Source organism: Moschus berezovskii, chromosome 21, assembly GCF_049115385.1.
Source record: "Moschus berezovskii isolate FMDL1 chromosome 21, NW_MosBer_1.0, whole genome shotgun sequence".
Taxonomy (NCBI): Eukaryota; Metazoa; Chordata; class Mammalia; order Artiodactyla; family Moschidae; genus Moschus; species Moschus berezovskii.
The window spans coordinates 66196973-66216887 of record NC_142480.1 but is presented as its reverse complement, the minus strand read 5'-3'; the positions used below and the strand labels follow the sequence as shown (position 1 = coordinate 66216887).

Genomic DNA, 19915 nt, shown 5'->3' with positions numbered 1-19915 from the left:
TTGATTCTAATAATAGGACTAGAGGGTCATTTGATCACGTGGAAAAAGTAAAACAAAGAATTTGCGACATGGGAAAAGATAAATTAGGAGAATGATTCTGCACCCTGAGTAAAGGTAAAAATCAAGCCTACTGTAATTTCTTTTTACACCCCAACTTACTGGCCAGTGAATACAGATAACTCCTGATATGGAACCGTGATGGACGAGGACAGCCAGGCTCCTTTCTTTATGAATTGTGTGTGTTAGCAGTGTGATTTGATTCTAGGAGCTGTTTCTTGACAACATTCATGTTTCTGTTTTTTCCCCTTTCAGCTTCAAGATCACGGTGGAGAAAGGAATAGCTACTCTTCCAAATTCATCTGCTTCAGCTGTTATTCTTACTGGGAATGGACAATGGAATGTTCTCTAGCTTTATCATGATCAAAAACCTCCTTCTTTTTTGTATTTCCATAAACTTAGCCAGTCACTTTGGGTAAGTTATGATCTATGCTTTGAATTTTCAATTTTCAGGGCACAAGTACTTTTTAGAAACTTTGCAGAGCAGTATATCAGCAAGCTCTCATTGGCCACCTTTGCAGTCCCACAGACTTTTATAAGAGTCCTTGCCTTACCCATGCTTAATTCCGAACAAGGCTGCTCCAAGTGTAAGGTCTCTGAAGTCAGTCAGAGAAAAGAGGCAGATTATGTTTTCAGAAATAGAAGCCGAAGATGGTTTCAGAGTAAGCTGTGTTTCCTCCCACTCAGGTTAAAGCAGGATTCAAAAGCTGACCTGCATGAAGGACATTTATTGCTTGTTGGACAAAGCAGTGGGCAACATTCTTTGTCGTCTTTAGTTCCAAATAAACTAAGGATTGTTGTCCTTAGTTCCATTCTGTAAAGGAATTTACCTTTAAAGCCAAGCCTACTGCAGGTGGCACTGACAAGGACTCGCAGTGATCCTGACTTGAGCCAAAGGCCTTGAACTGTGGCCATCAGAATGCAGACGCAGATACCAGAAACTGCATGTGTCTGATGATCTGCAGGACCCCAGGGCATTTGGTGTTACTGGTGCCCTTAAGCTCTTTCATCTTGGCCTTTAGTATCATTGTACTGATTCTAATAGTTTTTCATCAAACTAGTGATAACCTACGTTCCTGACAAACTTCTTATGAGGTGCTGACTCTGTCCTCTTCTTCTCAAAATTGCTCTGGCTAATCACAAGGATTGTAACTTGAAGTTGGTGGTGTGTTTAGTCGATAAGTCGTATCCGACTCTTTGCAACCCCTTGGACTATAGCCTGTGAGGCTCCTCTGTCCATGGGATTCTGCAGGCAAGAATACTGGAGTGGGTTGCAGTTTCATTCTCCAAGGGATCTTCCCCACCCAGGGATTGAACCTGTGTCTCCTGTCTTGGCAGGTGGGCTCTTTACCCCCTAAGCCACCAGGGATACCCCAACTTAAAGTCGGTGGAGTGTAATTAAGAAGTTAAATTATAGGACAAAAGTTGCCAAACACCCCTTATGTGAAAATCAGTGGTGAAGGTTGCCCTTGTGTGAATCATAAGACATCTGCAGGGCACAGTGGCTCTGCAGTGCATCCCCACTAATTGGCAGGAAGGAGGCCCCTCCAAAGTCCATGACCCTCTCTGTTTGTTCTCAGGACATTTTCGGTACTTCTGACATTCCCAGGTCTGTACAGACAAGAAAATAGAGAGAGAGAGGTCTGTGACCATCCTCAGGTGTGTGGCTGGTACATGAAGGCATGGGGCTATGATCCAGCTCCATCAGAGACTTGTCCGGCCCTCAGCACCATGAAGGGGACAGAGTTTGCATGCTACCCGTGCCCATGGGACAGCCTCCTGGCCAGTCAGGGCATTCCCTTGGGACAGAGTGTCGGTTGTTATTCTTACTTTGCTGCTCATCTTGAATGGGTACTTCCCTACTTCTGCCTTTGGTTTCCTTATCTGTTCAGGGAATGTCTTCCCTTCCAAGGGCTTTCCCTGCTGCTAAATCTTCTAGGATTTAACTATAATGTTCCCACATACAACCTGTGTACATCCCTCCTGCATGAGAAGTATGTTTAGAAGTGAAATCAGACACAATATTTTAAATTTCCAAGTTAATAGGTAGGTAGTTTGCTTACTGATGTATTGCATATATTTATCAATATTTCAGAGGTAAGAAATATGCTAGGATTGGAAACATGTATTTTTTTCTTAAGATTTTAGTCGAATATATTTCTGTGAATCTGCATATTCTATAGTCAAGAAGGTATTTTGCTTTACCTGGTGGATGAAAGTCTGAAGTATGAAGAAATGTGCATATGGAGTTTGGCCATTAGAGTTTGGAGTTTGATTTCTTACTCAATTTGATGACTTTCTGAGGTCATCTTCAAAATAGAGATATAACTCTTAGTTTCTAGATGCTAATACAGAACGAGTAGTAGAATACCCCTTAATCTCCTTAGACAGTTGGTTGTTGGAGAAGTTTTGAACCTGTCAGATACAAGTTTAATAGTCCATCCTAAAATGACACCTACTAACTGCAGAAATTAATGAGACCCAGAACAGTATGTGAAAAAGGAAAATATCCTTAATTCCACCACACAGATGCAGTCACCCTTCCCATCCTGGTGTGTTTCTTCCTCTTGCTTCCATGCCTGGCTTTATACAGTTGGGGTCATAGTGTGTTTCCAGTTCTGTAATTTTGTGCTTTCTTCACACCAATACTTTGTCACTACAAAGTCTTAAAATGTGTGATGTAACATGGACAAGTGTATTGCAGCACATAAATGCTTTGTCATGGGCTACTTCCTTAATTAGGGGCGTTTGCATTGTTTCAGATTGTGTTGCTTTCCTGTGTGTCTGTGAACATATCCGTCCTACAATTGCTTTAAGTATTTGAGTTTATTTCTATTAGAAGATGTTTCTGTAAGTGGAATTTTACGTCAACTCCTGAGTGCTTTTAGCTCTTGGTTTTGTGCGTCCAGTTGCTTCTGGGGACCACGATCTGTAGCAAAGTGGGAAGTCAAGTAGAGTATGGTTTTCAGCAGAAGGCATCTTGACGTCTAGGGGCACAAGGCCCTATTGATTTCCCTTTGCATACAAGGCTCCTCTCACTGGGTTATTACTGTAAATGAGCTTAAGAATAATTTTGTCAAGTTGCAAAGAAAGTTTCAGAGCACTTATTTGATTTAAAATCTTGACAAAATAATATCTATTGCACTATGGAGTGCCTATTGTTACATTGTCTGTTTTAGAGGACACTTAGGAGCTGAGCATCATTAATTAGCCCTGGCATACAGTCAGGAAAACGAGAGGAAAAGATGGCTAACTGGGGGGTTTACCACGCTGGTCGTGCTGGGGTTCTGTCCTCAGCCCTCCTCAGAGGGAACCTGCCAGGTGGTCCTGGGGTTCTCGTCTTGACTTCACATGGTTTGCAGGGAAGGTCTTAGTCAGACTGACCTATAGAGGAGGGGGCATAATTTTGAAAGGAATTCTCTGCATCAGGGTAGAGAGAATTTTCTGTTCTGAGATTACAGTAAAAAAGAGCTTGGTAAGCTCTGTTATCTTCCTCCAAAGAAAGAGTTTATGTGATTTTGTTCTAAAGAAAGGTGAACGGGAAAGCATGAAAGGCCGTAATTTGCACATTGTGGGACAGAAGAAATGTGGATACCTGTAAATATGTAAAGTAAATCAGACAACTGGTGAAAGGTAAAGAGAGTGATAGGAAACTGCTCTCAGTCAGAGAGCAGAGGAAAGAGGCAGGACGCTTGTGCTTCTGTGCAGTACAAAATCATACACTGTTTGCGAAAAACATGTGGAGCTGGCAATCTGGAAATTTATATGTGATAAGTAAAATGTATTTGGTGATTATATAAGATAAAGTGAAATTGCTTTGAAAATATGAGTCTCATTTCTTCTCCCTTTTATTTTTTAAATTTGATCAGAGCCACCAGTAGCTCATTTTCAGTAGCCTTTGTAATTCTTCTGTTAGTTTTAGGTTATGTAACAGAGCATGAGTCAAGTGTATAACAGAACAGAGACATATCTGACTGTCGGCCTTGTGTGATGTCACATTCAGAGGCATAACATAATTTGAGGCATTATAGTTCTTTTAACCAGTAATCACACAGAACGGTGTAAAGACACCAGCACAAGTGTAAGGTCAAAACATAATTTAATCTGAAGTTAGTTTATCATTATCTGAAAAATCATACTCTTCAGACTTGATTAGATCAGTGATAATTGCAAGATAAATTTGAGGATTATCAACTCAATAATACGGTAAAATCAGATTCCATTCATTTAATAATATTAAATACCCTTTAGAGGTTTATCTATTAGAAAGTAAAAAATGCATTAGAATTTTATCACATGGGAGCTATAATTCAGATAGACTTTGGAAAACAGTATTCTGTGATTGGCAATTATAGGCAGGTTCTTGTAGAAGTAGCTTAAGAAAAGGAACAGATAAGGTTCTTTTGTATCTGTCTACACAAGCATGCTAAGGGACTGTTGGTTTCATGAGAGGGCCTGTCCATACACGTTCTCAAGGACAGTTCTCTTTTCTTAACTAGAGCAGAAAGTGCACTCTCTCTGAGTCATTCATGTACTCACGATGTCTTTTTAAATGGCAAGAGGGAAATCCCCATATGGAAAGTTCTTCCTGCTTGTAACTGCAGACTCACCAGAGCAGGACTGATGGTCATCATGACAATTATAAAACCACAGAGAAGTGCTGTGAGGCAGAGAGGACACTCACAGGTGAGAAGGCACTTACATGGAGGCTGCAGGGACAACCAGAGACCTCGCATACAGTGAACATTTCTGGAGACTAAGACCCTGTGCTGTGCTGTGCTCAGTCACTCAGTCGTGTCCAACTCTTTGCCACCACGTGGACTGTAACCCACCAGGCTCCTCTGTCCATAGGGATTTTCCAGGCAAGAATATTGGAGTGGGTTGCCATTTCCTCCTCCAGGGGATCTTCCCTTTGACCCAGGGGTCAAACCCAAGTTCCCGCATTGCAGGCAGATTCTTTACCATCTGAGCCACCAGGGAAGCCTAAGAGTACTGGAAAGGGTAGCCTATCCCTTCTCCAGCAGATCTTCCTGACCCAGAATTGAACTGGGGTCTTCTGCATTCCAGGAAAGCCCAACTAAGACCCTGCTACAGAGTAATGCCAACATTTTTTTAAGGCACCAATACAAAATACTTCCAAATTACACACTTAGAAACTTAAAACTGCTAAGCAAAGCTTAGATGGACAGTCAGTCAGAGTCGACCCAGCCAGCCCTTCTCTGGCCATCAGCTCCAAGATGAGTAACTGACTTGGTTCAAGGGGAGAAGAAGAATGTAGATTTTTGGATTATTTTTACAAAGGTACAGTTGCATAACATGCATATTTTAATTGGTGTGAAATTTCAAAGGAAAATATTAGAATCAAAAGTAGAATTCTAGTGGCAGCAACAATAGTTATAAGTGCTTACATGAGTACTTCTTCATTTCCAGAATGCATTTTCAAAAGAAATGTACTGTTTAATTTTCACAGAATCCTCTCTTTGTAGGTGAAAAGAGTTAAGGTGATAGAATACAGAGAAACATGTCTAAGCTTCATCATTGAAAAGTGGGAAAGTCAGGGTCCATCTCCAGGGCCTGGGCTAGAACCATCAATGCAGGACCTTCTCCAGAATGTCTGGATATTTAAGCTGCAATGAAAAGGGATAGAATGGGGGAAAATCTGTACATTGGAATCTTCTAACCTAGAACTCAAATAACACTGCTCTAAAGATAGTCTTTCATAGCCTGAATAAAATCAAATACAAAATATATGCTATGAAATATGATGTAATAGAGAGGGAACCGTGTTATAGGAAAATTAAGATATACAAGGAAACAGACTTTAGCAGTTCATTGAAAATTCTGTTTTATTTGTATTTATTTAACAATTTATCTCAAGATGAAAAGGCAAACCTAAAAATAAATGAAACCCAATAGCAGTTCATTTTCACTTTTAACCACAGGAAGAAATTGGGCCATCACTCCATAATCAGTTTAGTTCCTACTTCAGGGATGTAGGTATCATTTTGACAGAGGACAGTGAATCTGCTCTTTGTGGCAGCAGTTACTAAGCCTGCCTGCAACTCAAGTTTCCTAATCTCCAAGTGAAAGTAATAACAGATCCTATGCCACAGGTTGCTGCCAAGTCACTTCAGTCGTGTCCGACTCTGTGTGACCCCATAGACGGAAGCCCACCAGGCTCCCCCGTCCCTGGGATTCTCCAGGCAAGAACACCGGAGTGGGTTGCCATTTCCCTCTCCAATGTGTGAAAGTGAAAAGTGAAAGTGAAGTCGCTCAGTCGTGTCCAACCCTTAGCGACCCCTCGGACTGCAGCCTACCAGGCTCCTCCATCCATGGGATTTTCTAGGCAAGAGTACTGGAGTGGCTTGCCATTGCCTTCTCCGGCCACAGGTTGATGTGAAGGATAAATGCATGTATGCTAAATGCTGAAACATGGCCAGGTAAAAAGGGAGTGCTAAGTCCAGGCTAGCACTGTCCTTCTGGGTGTTGTGACCAAGAAGCGCCAAGGTTTGCGAGAGTCACGGGCTGGGCACAGCAAAGTGCACAAGCTAGTCCCATTGGCAGAGTCCCCCTTCCGTGTGAGGGCGCACATTCACAGCTACAGGCTCTGGGTCGGGGTTTGGGCATTCTGCAGGATGGTGCCCTGCAGCTGTGTCAGGGACTGTTGAGTCCTTCCTGCATGCCAGGCGCTGTCCTAGGTGCTGAGACCCTGTGATGGGCAGAGCAAAGCCTGCCTTCCAGGAGGGCTCCTTCTGGTGCACTAAGTAAACACGTACTTATCAGTTGGGTCACAAGGATTGCTGTGAAGAGTAATTCAGAGTTGGAGGTAGTGAGTGTGCTGGGAGATGTACTCAAGCAGATGTCTGAAGAATGAGCCTGTCTTGGTCGCGATGATCGGACAGTTGAGAGGAGCAGCAGAGGCAGGGTGACTGAAGAAGCCAGCTTGAGGACCGGAAAGGTTGGTGGGAGGCGGGGCCAGAGAGGCAGTGTGGGTGGGGGATAGTCAGATCGTCTGTAGGCCATGCGGGGTAGCATTGGGACAAGCAGTTGGCCGTTGAAGAGTGAACTCTGATCCCCCTGAGATGTGACAGTAGAATGACAAAGAGTGAAGCTGACTCTGGCTGTAAGTGGAGAGTAAACTCAGAGTCTGGGTGGGGAGGCTTAGTAAAGGAGGGGCCAGGAAAGGCAGTCAAGAGGCAAAGGCAGTGCCCCAGGGGAGGGGCGTTTTGGCCAGCAGGATCGGTTGATGGGCTGCCATAGACATGAACGAACACCTGAAAAGTGGTGGGTTCAATAGGCTGTTGTTGAGCTGGAAGAGACAGCAGGGGAGGAGGCTGCTGAGAATCATGAGTGCAGTTCTGGACCTGTGCGAGCTTTGTTAGATATCCAAGTGGCCAGGCAGACCACTGGGCATACAGATGTGGAGTCAGAGAGAGAGAGAGAGTTTGGGACTGGAGACATGAACTTGAGAGAGATGTTTAAAGCCATTAGATTGAATGAGATCAATTAGAGATTAAGTTTAGACTGAAAGAGTGTCTCTAGACAGCCCTGGGAAATGCCAGGTTTAAGGAGAAGAGGTTGGGGAAGATAAGAAGAAAGAGACTGTGTCCTGCACTGTAAGAAGGGGACGGGGTCAGCTGAGGGCTGAGATGGGACCTGTGGGTCTGGCACTGGGAGGAGCAGCCGCAGAGGATTTCACTTGTTGGCAGAGCCTGGGTGAGGCGGGGGCAAGAGCAGGGCAGAGAGACAGCAGAGACCTTTGAGCAGACAGACCTTCGTGGGAGGGCCTCTCTTCAGACGAGAGGCTGAGGGTGGAGCAATACCTGAAAGGGAACATGGGGTGAATGAGAGACCTGAGGCAATTACTGATGGGAACGGTTAGGGAGGGAGGGAGACCCACGTGTAATAAGCACTGGGATGGTTCGTGTGCTTTATAACACTTTTGTGGAGCATCCAGTGTGGCTGGGGGAAAGGAAGGGCATGAGTCTAGGGAAGTCTGGGGTCAGATGACAGGGGCATGACCTGTAAGGCAGGCACCTGGGTCCTACCTTGCAGGTTGTAGGATTCTGAACCAGGCTGCAGTAGTGGGGACAAGAGTGGAGCCTCTGCATGAAGCGTGGTTGGCAAGGGTGGGGTGGACTTGAGCTCTGTCTAGAGGGGTGATGGGCAGGACCAGGGGCACTTTTGACGTGGAAGCCACCTAAGAGTTCTGGCGTAAAGCTTTATGGACACAGCGTTATCCACATGAAGCACACGTGCCAGTCAATCCATATTTTCCATCATAAGAGGAAACAATTGCAAACTTGAGTTTTATTTTCATGTCTGGTTATATTCACCATGGTATTTTAAAAATTTTACATATTTTAACATAGTTAACTAAAGTGGTATGTAATGGAAATTTGAGGAAAACATCACAAAACAGTGCCGTTTAGAGGTACTTATTTAGTGAGCTTAAAGTAATGAGCGAATAAACTGAAGATACTTTTCTCAGAAGTAACTATATACTGGAGAAAGAGTGCAGAAAGAAATGCAGTTCAAGAAGACACGATAAGCTGTTGCTTAAAAGCAATTCTGTTCAAGTCCCAAAGTAAGTTCACATTAAAGCTGGTCTGCAGATGCAATTATCTATACCATTTTATGGAAATCGAAAATGACTCAGCATAAGCAGAGATCACAAGAAATGCATCCCATATTTCCATCAATAGCACCATTTGTGGTATGAGACTCAAAAGATTTTTCTTCCCCAGAAATGATGACGTAACTGTTCAACTTGAACCATTTAAAATACTGAAATAAGGAGGCATCATCATCACTTGGTAAAGTGAAACCCCTTTAAAGACGGACTCCACTGCATAGTGTTATCATTACAAGTAGAGGCATTCAAACTGATAGAAAAGTTACATGGGAGTAAAATTTCTCAGAAACAAGAAGACTCTTAGATTTGACGACTAATACAGCTCTCCCCTTTCAGAGCAACGCGTGTGTTCTGCTGTTTCACCTGCCCCGAGAGCTGGTTTTGGAGAAAGCTCTCTTGGGACCCTTGTGCTGCTGCATTTGGATTCCTCCCTCCCATTCCTCCCCAGCTCTCGTCAGAAACCCTGCTGATGGCCTGTCCATCCCACCTCTACAGCCCTGTGTGGCCTGAGCGCTGGCCCGCCTCACCTCCAGTCTTGCCTCTGATAAGCCCGTCATCCCCGAGGTGCCCAGGGCCACAAGGAAAGACAATACCTCTGTTGAGGTGCTTTGTGTTTCCCACCGCCTTTAGGGCAGATCCTGGAGGTAGAGCTTGTCACATGACTATGCCATGATTTGACCCCCACACAGGGCTCTTCTCACTAGGGTTCTTACATGTCCACTGCAAATGTCAACATTTTTCTTTTTTTTAAATTTTTATTGGTGTATAGTTGATTTACAATGTTGTGTTAGTTTCTGCTTTACAGCAAAGTGAATCAGTTACACATATATCTACTCTTTTATAGATTCTTCTCTCATATAGGTCATCACAGAATATTGAATAGAATTTCTCTTGCTATACAGTAGGTCCTTATTAGTTATCTGTTTTATATATAATAATGTGTATATATCAATCCCAATATACCAATTTTTTTTCTTAGTGCCACTACTCACAGACCCCTTCCTTCGGTTTGAGACTTGATCTTCATGCTTGAAGGCTCAGATCTGCTTTCCTTTCTTCTGATCTCATCTAAAGCTTGATCCCTCTACTTTCGGTTCCTAGGATGCCCTGCATATGAGACTCCTGAAGCAACTATGTTCTTCAGGAATCCTCCAGGAGCATGGCCCATTCTATTAGACCCCAAGGTTAGGGATGCCACCTTTGTCATCGTCACAGTTCCCACCACAATGCCAGGCACACGGTTGCCATCCACAACGCCTTTGCTGAGCTGAGCTGCTGGGACAGTGAACCTCTTTGAAGATGTGATGGAGACAGGTGCTCTCTAGAGTCATTTGGAGTCACTTTGGCAGCTGGTTCACAGAGCAGCCTATTTCCAACTTAGCTCTCTAGGTCCCTCTTAGAACAGTCCCTCTCCCCTCTGGCTTCACATGAAGATCACCTGGAGACCTTAAAAAATACCAGTGCCCGTTCCTCCTGGGTCATTTAAGACAGAGTCTGTAGGGACTAGAAATCCAGAAGAAGCTAATGCAAAAGTCACAAATTCAAATGCCCTGAAGACACCAGAGGTAAGACCACAGGGACAGGTGGGAAATTTGTGCAATAACTAGAGTTGAGCCTTTCTAAAGTCATGCATATTTTTTGTTCTGAAAAGTCTGCTTGTGAAATAAGCCATTAGTGGACCACATTATAGCTGCCTGTTCCCTGCTGCACCTGGTCAGGAGTCCTTGAAAGACCCAGACCTTTAGGCCTGGCGGGGGCCATTCACGGCATGTGAGGAAGTCCTTCCGCCACCTGAGTGTCAGGTCCCACCCCTGCCCATGTTCCAACCATCACCTTCCCTCCTCAGCCTGGAATGTGGGGCTCAGCTTTCAACTTAGAGATTGAGCCCTTGTGCCTTTTGTATAGAAGATGTAAAAAATGAGGATGTTTTAACATGAGTGGTTGGATCTATATTTCCTTTATTGTCCCTTTTCTCGAACATCAGTAATGTGAAAATGCTGCAGCTGTTTCATGGGCATTATTTGTAGTGGCATTATTTTTAGAAAACATTCACTAACTATAAGAAAATAGTTCAAATTTTCAGACAACCTAGTTTATTAATCCTGATACTGAAGGGAAAATTACCAAATTTTTCAAGGATTTCTACTTCATATAAAATTGTTCTCAAAAATAATGGATCTAGTCTTAGTTCACAGAATCTGCTCCCCGCAAGAACAGAGCCTTCAGCTTCTCTTAGAAGTGGCCGTGCACTCACAGCCGACCCGAGGGCCGGCAGAGCTCTTTGGTTTTACTCAGAACCTTGAAGATGCAAGCTGAAGCCTGCTTCCTGTACCCCAGAGGGCTGAGGGTGTCTTGTTTTTCCACCTGGAGGCCTTGTGGATTTGCTCACTGAATGGAATTGCTCACAGCCCAGTATTTGTGTGTCATTTTGTTTTCCTAGCTGAAATGGAACAAAGCAAGCTGAAGTCACTCTGTATATTAGAAGCAGTCTGTAAAAATTACACAACTTGATATGCATGAAAAAGTTCACCAGGCCACTCTGAGAGCCTCCTGTATGCTGGCACACCATTTGCTTTCAATCATAAGGGGAGGCCTTCCTATCCATAGCTGTGAAGACAGTGCATTTTGTAATCACGAGTTACAAACGAATGGTTTCTGAGAAGGATTTATGGACTGAGGAGGACTTTCCAGTTGTTCATGAAAGGAACCTCTACTGCCCTGACAGGCATTTTTCAGGACTTCTAAAGAAACTATTTGTGACATCCTAGGGCCTCCCTTCAGTAAATACAGAGAAGAAATCATGGCAAATCCCCAGCCGTGGCATCTATTTTTTTTTTTTTTTAATTCCACAGATAAATGCAAGAAACAGTTATAGCAAAAGGGGGCAAATACTGAAGTTCCTGCAAGGGTGTCTAGGAGGCAGCGCTCCTGGAGGCATGATGGGACTAAGTGGTCTTTGGACATCTCCATGGTCTCTGTCTCCTGACAGTCAAGGCTATTCAAAGCAAATATAAGAATATTTTCACAACAGATAATGTAATAGTTTTTCAAATGTACTTGAAACATTAAGGTATGCTTTTTCTTTTTTTGATTGTGACTTTTATATTTTTTATTAAGATAGAATTGATATGTACCATTGTGTAAATTTGGGGTATGTAGCATGTTGATTTGATACATTTATATATTGCAATGTGGTTACCACCTTAGCATGAGCTGACACCTCTGTCATGTCACATAATTATTAAGTCATTTCCTTTTTGTGATGGAAACAAGATCTAGCCTCTTATTAACTTTGAAGTTTATAACACAGTATTGTTAACTAGAATTACTTCACTGTGAATTAGATTCCCCCCAATTTCTTTTTTCTAGTTGCAGGTTTGTAACCTTAAACAACTTCTCCAAAGTTCCGTCAGCCCAGCCCCTGGTTACTCTCTGTTTCTCCGAGTTGGCTGTTTTAGATTTCACATACAAGTGATAGCTTTTTTCTGCTAGTTTGCATGCTCTCACCTCTCTTCTAAGTTAAAGAGCCAACAGGGACCTTCCAAAAATTGGACATTTGGTCAAAACCTAGAATTGAGGAACCAAACTGGCGATTGTTGTGAGCTTCACGGGAAATGGAGGTTGAGGCCAGACTTAGTTCATGCACTACTTGCTCTGTTGTTGCTCAGCTGGGCCCATGCACAGACTTTCTTTCATAAATTTGGAGGACAGTGTTAAAGACCTTCATCCTGACACTAGGTTTTCAAGGCTGAGTGCTTTGTCTTCCTGTGTGAAACTACAATGGATGTCAGAGAAAAGGGAATTCAGTATTTTTAAATACTAAGTCGCAGAGTAAAGAAAGAAAAAAAAAATGTGTCTGTGGGCTCCAAAGGTACATAATTCAGTCTAACAGGACTGAACTTTAGGTTGTTAGAGCTTCAACTATATGCATTTTAATGGTGATGAGAAAATTAGATCCGAAGAACATTATAGTCATTCATTCAAAAGGGAGACATTTTAGCCATTAGAGGATTGATCTGTTTAGATGCAGTTAGTGAAAATGACCAATTTTCGAGAAGCGGGTGGGGTAGGCACACATCTGTGCTGCACTGAGAACTGCCTGCTGATGGCGAGGTTCAGCTTTCACTCCAGCTACTCTGTGAGCAGAGTGGGGCCCACAGTGACACTTCAGAGGGGCCCCAGGAGCCCCCTGTTCTCCTCCCAAGTACCAGGGGTGCTGACTTCATGGAGCCACAGCCGGCTCTCAGCTGGATGAGCTCCCCTTGAAGCCGAGCCAGAAAGCACATCAGATTCTTGGCGATAACACACATCTTGCTAATTGCACGTCTGAACAGGTAGCAATGGATGGACATCTGAGGTGGAACCCATGATGTTCAGCTGTGTCAATCATCTTCTAGAGTCTGGCTTTCTTTCCCTGATGATAACTTCTTCAGCTTGCCCAGATCTGCTCAGGGCCGATTCTCATTTCCACCTGCTCCATTGGCATACGTAAACTTTTGAGGCCTGAGTAAGTGTTGCTGAATTGTACAAATGAGACCATTCTGACTGTGAACCTCCTGCAAGGTTCCACCCGCTCTTCTCAGCGTTGTATTTTAAGTTGACATGTTGGTCACAGAACACTGTGCTTGTGGAATCTCTGCTCTGGTGCCACATCACATAAAGTCGAGGTTTTCAGCCTGGGCTTCACAGCTCCTGCTCGGCGGGCCTGTGCTCTGACTGAGAGGAGCGTTCCAACAGAGCTGACGGTGCGGAAGCCCACCACCATCCCTCACCAGCGATCCGTCTTGGCATAATGCTCATAGCACAAGTGCTCCCAGTCAAGAATGCAGGAAAATGTGGGCACACCAATCTTACTTTCAAATTAGATAGAAGCTTTAGTGTCCCCCCGGTACCCCATAGCCCATTGCAGTGGAGTCACTAACAAAATGAAGGCTCAGTTTCTCTGTATTTGAACCAAACTGCTGAAATGCCCCACAAGTGGGTGAGGCTCTGCCAGTCCATGTGCAGTGATTAATATGTCTTAAAAATGGCTACACTATCAACACAAATAGTTCTTCAGAGTCTGGGAGGGATGGAGTTTCATTTGATGGATAACCAGCCCAAAGCCAGCATTCTCAGACTGGCTATTCAAGAATTAGGGCTGTTTAAGATAGTCAAGAATGAGGATTATGTAAGCAAAACAGCCTGGATAGTACAGGAGATCATTCTTAGATGTCCTGCCTCCAAGACAAGTCAACATATCATTCCCTGTTTCTATACTTTGAGAAAAAATTGTAAGAAACAATTAAGAAAGTCTGAACTCCTTCTTTTGTTTCTCTGTTAAAAAGCTTTTCACAAATGCCAACCAGCTCTGTGAAAGCTGAGACCGATGACAACATCACGATATTCACCAGGATCCTGGACGGGCTGCTGGATGGTTATGACAACAGACTGAGGCCCGGACTCGGAGGTGGGTGAGGGCCCTGGCTGAGGCCCTCGGGCCCAAGGCACATCTTTGCTTAAACCCAATCTCAAGCTTCCGTTTGCTGTGATTCAAACAATTCCTCAAAGGGCTTCCCTGCTAGGAGTTTGAATTGGTGGTGTTGCCAAGGCTGCTGCATGTTGTCATTTTCCAGATGAAAACGTCTTTTTCTCCGCAGATAATGGTAACATCCATTCTGGTCCACTTAAGGAGAAATCACTTCTTAGGTGATACTGAAGCTGAAGTTACCCTATGTTAGGAAATACTTTGTCATCAACCTCATACCCTCCTGTCTCTGCAAGTCCTTTTCAGAAACCCACTATTTAGTGCAAGTATTCTTTACATGTTGCATATTACAGGTTTAATTTTTTACTAGAGCCATAATTAGTTTTTACTTTGACCCTATAAAGCTGATGAAACTAAATGAGTAGTAAAATATGCTTTCAGGGTACAGCTGGCTTGATTTTGTGCTGAGAATCCCCTGCGTTTCAGGCGTGTGCAGGGCGCTTGGCTCCACCAGGTTTGCATGTGTACATTTGAACCTGCTCCGTTAGGTGAAGCGGGAACCCCTAACAAATCCCTCCCCAGAGGAAAATGTTTAGTCCTTCTTCATTATTTGCATTTTCATCAGGGACATTTGCTTAAACCATGAGTTGACCCTCTCTGCCTCTGATAAGAACAGTCCATGTAGGCTCCCTGACCCCATTTTACTGCACCCTGAGTTATGTACCTCTGAACTGTGAGCTGAGGCCCTGGCGAGGAACCTATGTCTGTGTTTCAGAGCGTATCACTCAAGTGAGAACGGACATCTATGTCACCAGCTTCGGCCCCGTGTCCGACACGGAGATGGTGAGTTCGCTCGCGGCCCCGCCCGGACCACGCTAAACCCTGACAGCCTGGCCCAGGGCTGCCCCTGACGAGCCGCCGCTTGGTTGCCTCCCTTTGTGCTAGGAATACACCATCGACGTGTTTTTCCGACAAAGCTGGAGAGACGAAAGGCTTCGGTTTAAAGGGCCCATGCAGCGCCTTCCTCTCAACAATCTCCTCGCCAGCAAAATCTGGACTCCAGACACGTTCTTCCACAACGGGAAGAAGTCCATCGCCCACAACATGACCACGCCCAACAAGCTGCTGCGTCTGGAGGACGACGGCACGCTGCTGTACACCATGCGGTGAGTGCGGCCGGCGGGCGCTGCCGCGGAGCTGGCGAGCTTGAGGGTGTGTCGTGTGTGTGTGAGTCTGTGTGTGTGTGTCTGTGTGAGATGGGTGCTTTTTACCTTCTGACTTGCCCATACTGATGTCCATGGAGATTATTTCTTTGGGCTGCTGTGAGTTCATAGTATTTATCTATACTTGTGTATTTGATTCAGGATCAAGGGCATCTTTCAGTTCAGTTCAGTCGCTCAGTCGTGTCCGACTCTTAGCGACCCCATGAACCACAGCCCGCCAGGCCTCCCTGTCAATCACCAACTCCCGGAGTTCACTCAAACTCATGTCTATCGAGTCGGTGATGCCATCCAGCCACCTCATTCTCTGTCGTCTCCGTCTCCTCCTGCCCCCAATCGCTCCCAGCATCAGAGTCTTTTCCAGTGAGTCAACTCGTCACATGAGGTGGCCAAAGTATTATTGGACTTTCAGCTTTAGCATCAGTCCTTCCAATGAACACCCAGGATTGATCTCCTCTAGAATGGACTGGTTGGATCTCCTTGCAGTCCAAGGGACTCTCAAGAGTCTTCTCCAGCACCACAGTTCAAAAGCATCAATTCTTCGGCGATCAGCTTTCTTCACAGTCCAACTCTCACATCCATACATGACCACAGGAAAAACCATAGCCTTGACTAGACGGACCTTGGTTGGCAAAGTAATGTCTCTGCTCTTTAATATGCTATCTAGGCTGGTCATAACTTTCCTTCCAAGGAGTAAGTGTCTTTTAATTTCATGGCTGCAATCAGCATCCGCGGTGATTTTGGAGCCCCAAAACATGAAGTCTGACACGGTTTCCACTGTTTCCCCATCTATTTCCCAAGAAGTGATGGGACCAGATGCCATGATCTGTTTTCTGAATGTTGAGCTTCAGGCCAACCTTTTCACTCTCCTCTTTCACTGTCATCAAGAGGCTTTTGAGTTCCTCTTCACTTTCTGCCATAAGGGTAGTGTCATCTGCATATCTGAGGTTATTGATATTTCTCCCAGCAATCTTGATTCCAGCTTGTGCTTCTTCCAGCCCAGCGTTCCTCATGATGTACTCTGCATATAAGTTAAATAAGCAGGGTGACAATATACAACCTTGATGTACTCCTTTTCCTATTTGGAACCAGTCTGTTGTTCCATGGCCAGTTCTAACTGTTGCTTCCTGACTTGCATACAGGTTTCTCAAGAGGCAGGTCAGGTGGTCTGGTATTCCCATCTCTTTCAGAATTTTCCACAGTTTATTGTGATCCACACAGTCAAAGGCTTTGGCATAGTCAATGAAGCAGAAATAGATGTTTTTCTGGAACTCTCTTGCTTTCTCCATGATCCAGCAGATGTTGGCAATTTGATCTCTAGGGCATCTTTAGAAGAGTAATAATGTAACTTAGGGAAAATTTAACAGAGATTTTATTTTAAAAGTCTAAGGAGATTCCTTTTTGTTGCAATTGTGCAGTATTTTGAAGTTTTAAAAGTCTACTTGTATGATTTGATAACATTTCCAACAGTGTGGTTAAATTTTAGCGTCTCTCATTTAAAATGATCATTAGTCATTTTTTGAAAATTCTGAATTATTCATTGTATCTGAGTAAATCAATAAATTGACCAGTGAGAAAGACTCCTTAATAACTTTTCAGTTTCTATGGTGGGTTTAAGTAGACTTCAGAAGATATTTTTAAATTAACGAAAAAGAAAAAAGGAAAGAAAAAAGCATGAAAGCGAAGTTTTTTAAAAGGTACATTTGTTTCGGTATCTGTTATAGATATTTTCTATCTTAGTTATAATTCTTCACAATAAACTTTATATTTAAAAGGATAATTGTAGTGGGAAATAATGTGACTACAGTCATCTTCAAAGACTGCATGTCCTAAGGTAAATCTGAGGAACGCTTTGGTCTATTGTGTCCCAAGCCTGCTTGACAACAGGCCATGGTTTTCCTTATACCAAGCCCAGAAGGATTCTGATCAGGGACCTGCACACACAGCTTAGTGTTTCGTTCCAGTCTTTACTCTTCCTTTTTCCCTGCATTGATCTGGAAGGTATTTTGCCCATAGATGGAGACAGGAGTTGTGAGCACCACATCAATGCCTGAACCTTACATCAGTGCCTTCCCCATGCAGAAAGGACGTGGAAAGCTGGGGAATATACAGAGGGCTGATGTTCAGTCCTCGGTCGTCATGCTGTGGGAAGGAAAGCTGAGGAATATCTCAAGGACCGACGTTCAGTCCTCGGTCATCGTGCTGTGGGAAAGAAGGCTGAGGAATATCTCGAGGACCGACGTTCAGTCCTCGGTTGTCATGCTGTGGGAAGGAAGGCTGGGCAGTGAAGCCAGGAGCGCTGTGTTCAGCCTGTGAGCAGAGAGTATTGTGGAGATGAGTCCCGCATCCTGGTGGGTGCTGGGGTCCCCCGCAGAGGGGCCCTGGGTGGGTCTGCCGTGCACCCGTGTTCTGTTCCTAGGTTAGAAACACCCTAGTCTGCATAGATTCTTGTCCTTGATTCACACCTGGCTTCTGTCCTGCAGGGTTCAGTTCAGTCCATCGCCTAAGACAACGGGATGCTTTCGTCCTGGGCACAGTTGCATGGACAGGGTATGAGATAAGCCTCTTGTCTAGAAGGGGAGGAGGCAGCAGAGGGGCCTCCACCAAGTGTCTGTGCACCAAAAACTTCCCAAATGCACACAGCCCTTCAGTCCTCAGACTGCCCAGCCAGCTGGGGGACACCATTTCCACTAACCAACAAATAGGTAGAGGTCAGAAATGTTTGGTAATCAGCCCAAGGTCACACAGCTATGAAGGGGATGGTGGCAACAGGAATTTGAGTTCTAGTATGAGCAATTTCCTTGTTTAATCCACCACATTTGGAAATCGGAGGGATGCAGCTTTACTAGACACGTGATGGCCTTCTTACCTTTGTGAAAGTGTCATGCCCAGAGGAAGTGGTGAGAACCAGAGCAACTTAGCAGTGATTTGTCCTTATTTATGCAGAGGAAGCCTGCTGCTAATGAGTTGCAAAGTTGATGACCAGTTTTCTTTTTCACTCTTATACAACATTTGGAAAGTGGAGCTAGCCTCATTTGAAAGCACTAGGAATTATAGTATGATGGATCTCTAGCTAATCTTATAGCATTGTAGTCTACCGATTTAGCAGAGATGGTGAGATGGCAATCATAATTAACTGGACAGAGCACAGAGCCCCATCCAGGCCTCACCCCGTCACTGGGCCTTAGAAGTACAGCCTTTCTGTCTAGCACTTTGGTCACCCCACCAAATCTTACAAAAGCAGTGAGACACTTTGACCCAGTAATTTCTCTGTAATGTCCATCTTAAGGAAATAGCTAGGAGTAAGGACTAAGCTTTATGCACAAAGGTTTCTGCTCTCATGTTACTTATGATACCAAACACTGGGGAAAATATAAAAATTCTGCACATTTTTTCAACTAAAATTGTATTTTAAAACTTTTATTCGGACTTTGGAGCTAATAAAAAAGATGAAACATAAATATGAAGAAGAAATTAGGGTTCACATCCTACACTTTTAACCCGAGATACATATTGAGAAATATTTGAAAAGTACTGTTACCAACTTCTGAAAAGTTAACTTTATAGCAATTATTGTACATGAGAGGGATTCATTTATGTAAAATCCCCACCATGTTCCAGAAATCATTTAAGGTAATATTAAAAGACACACACAATTCAGATGGATGAAATTCCTTAGGTGAGTCCAAAGAAGCTAAGGGAACATAAGCTCTCGATGCCATTTGCTCCCAAAATGTCTTCTCAAAAGCCTTTGGTGCTTGCCTAGAGCTGATCTACAATTTCAGTTCCAAAGAACTTTCTGTCACCTATGCATAATCTGTTTATAGGATCTGATGATAAAAAGGTAAGTCCAAAGAGAGCCATAGACATTTCCTGTTGGACCATCAAAGAAAGGACCGTTAAAATGTTCTGCAGTTTCCTTCAGGGTGACCTTGTAGCAAATAAAAGTGATAGATTTTACAGAGCCATACCCAGAGGTGTACTGTGGACGCCAGGTCAGTGGCTCGACATCTTTAAGGGGACCTCTCAGCACAGTAGTTTCCCTGGGTTGTTGTTGCCAGAGCTGGGGAGAGAAGAGGCACAGAATCCAGAGCATGACTTCTGTCCACCCAGGGACTGAATTACTCTCCTTCTGGCCGGCCTCACTAATTACGTGGGGTTTTTCCCTGGTGAAACTGAAGGTCATCATTGAGTAGTAGTGAGTTTTTATTTCACTCCCCTGCAAGCTCGGACATGACCACAGGAGGGCATGTGCCAAACCTCATGACACGTTTTCTTTATAACAGGTGAACTGGAGATAGTGACCAGCTCTCATCTGTTTCCTGCATACCTTCTGAAGGTGCAGACTTGTGAGGACCACACAGGGCTTAGTGTTCTGGTCGTTGGGTCCCTGACGGAAGAGCCAGTCTCTCTAGTGTGTTGTGTAGGAAACGGCAACAGACAAGAAAGCACTGACAAGGAAGCGGGCTCTGGGAGTATCACACGGTGTCAGAAAACCTGGCTGCTGCTGGACCTGGGGTCACTGTGTCCATGCCT

The 19915-nt window shown here is 44.1% G+C and overlaps 1 protein-coding gene across 1 annotated transcript in view; it reads left to right on the top strand.

The window, feature by feature from the left end:
* Positions 1-386: 386 nt before the first annotated feature.
* GABRA5 (gamma-aminobutyric acid type A receptor subunit alpha5) overlaps positions 387-19915 on the top strand; it is an 87792-nt gene continuing 68263 nt past the window's right edge. Inside the window, exons 1-4 of the mRNA XM_055417528.2 lie at positions 387-472; positions 14020-14141; positions 14935-15002; positions 15105-15325. Coding sequence (XP_055273503.2) covers positions 387-472; positions 14020-14141; positions 14935-15002; positions 15105-15325 — 497 coding nt within the window. The remainder of the gene's footprint in view (positions 473-14019; positions 14142-14934; positions 15003-15104; positions 15326-19915) is intronic.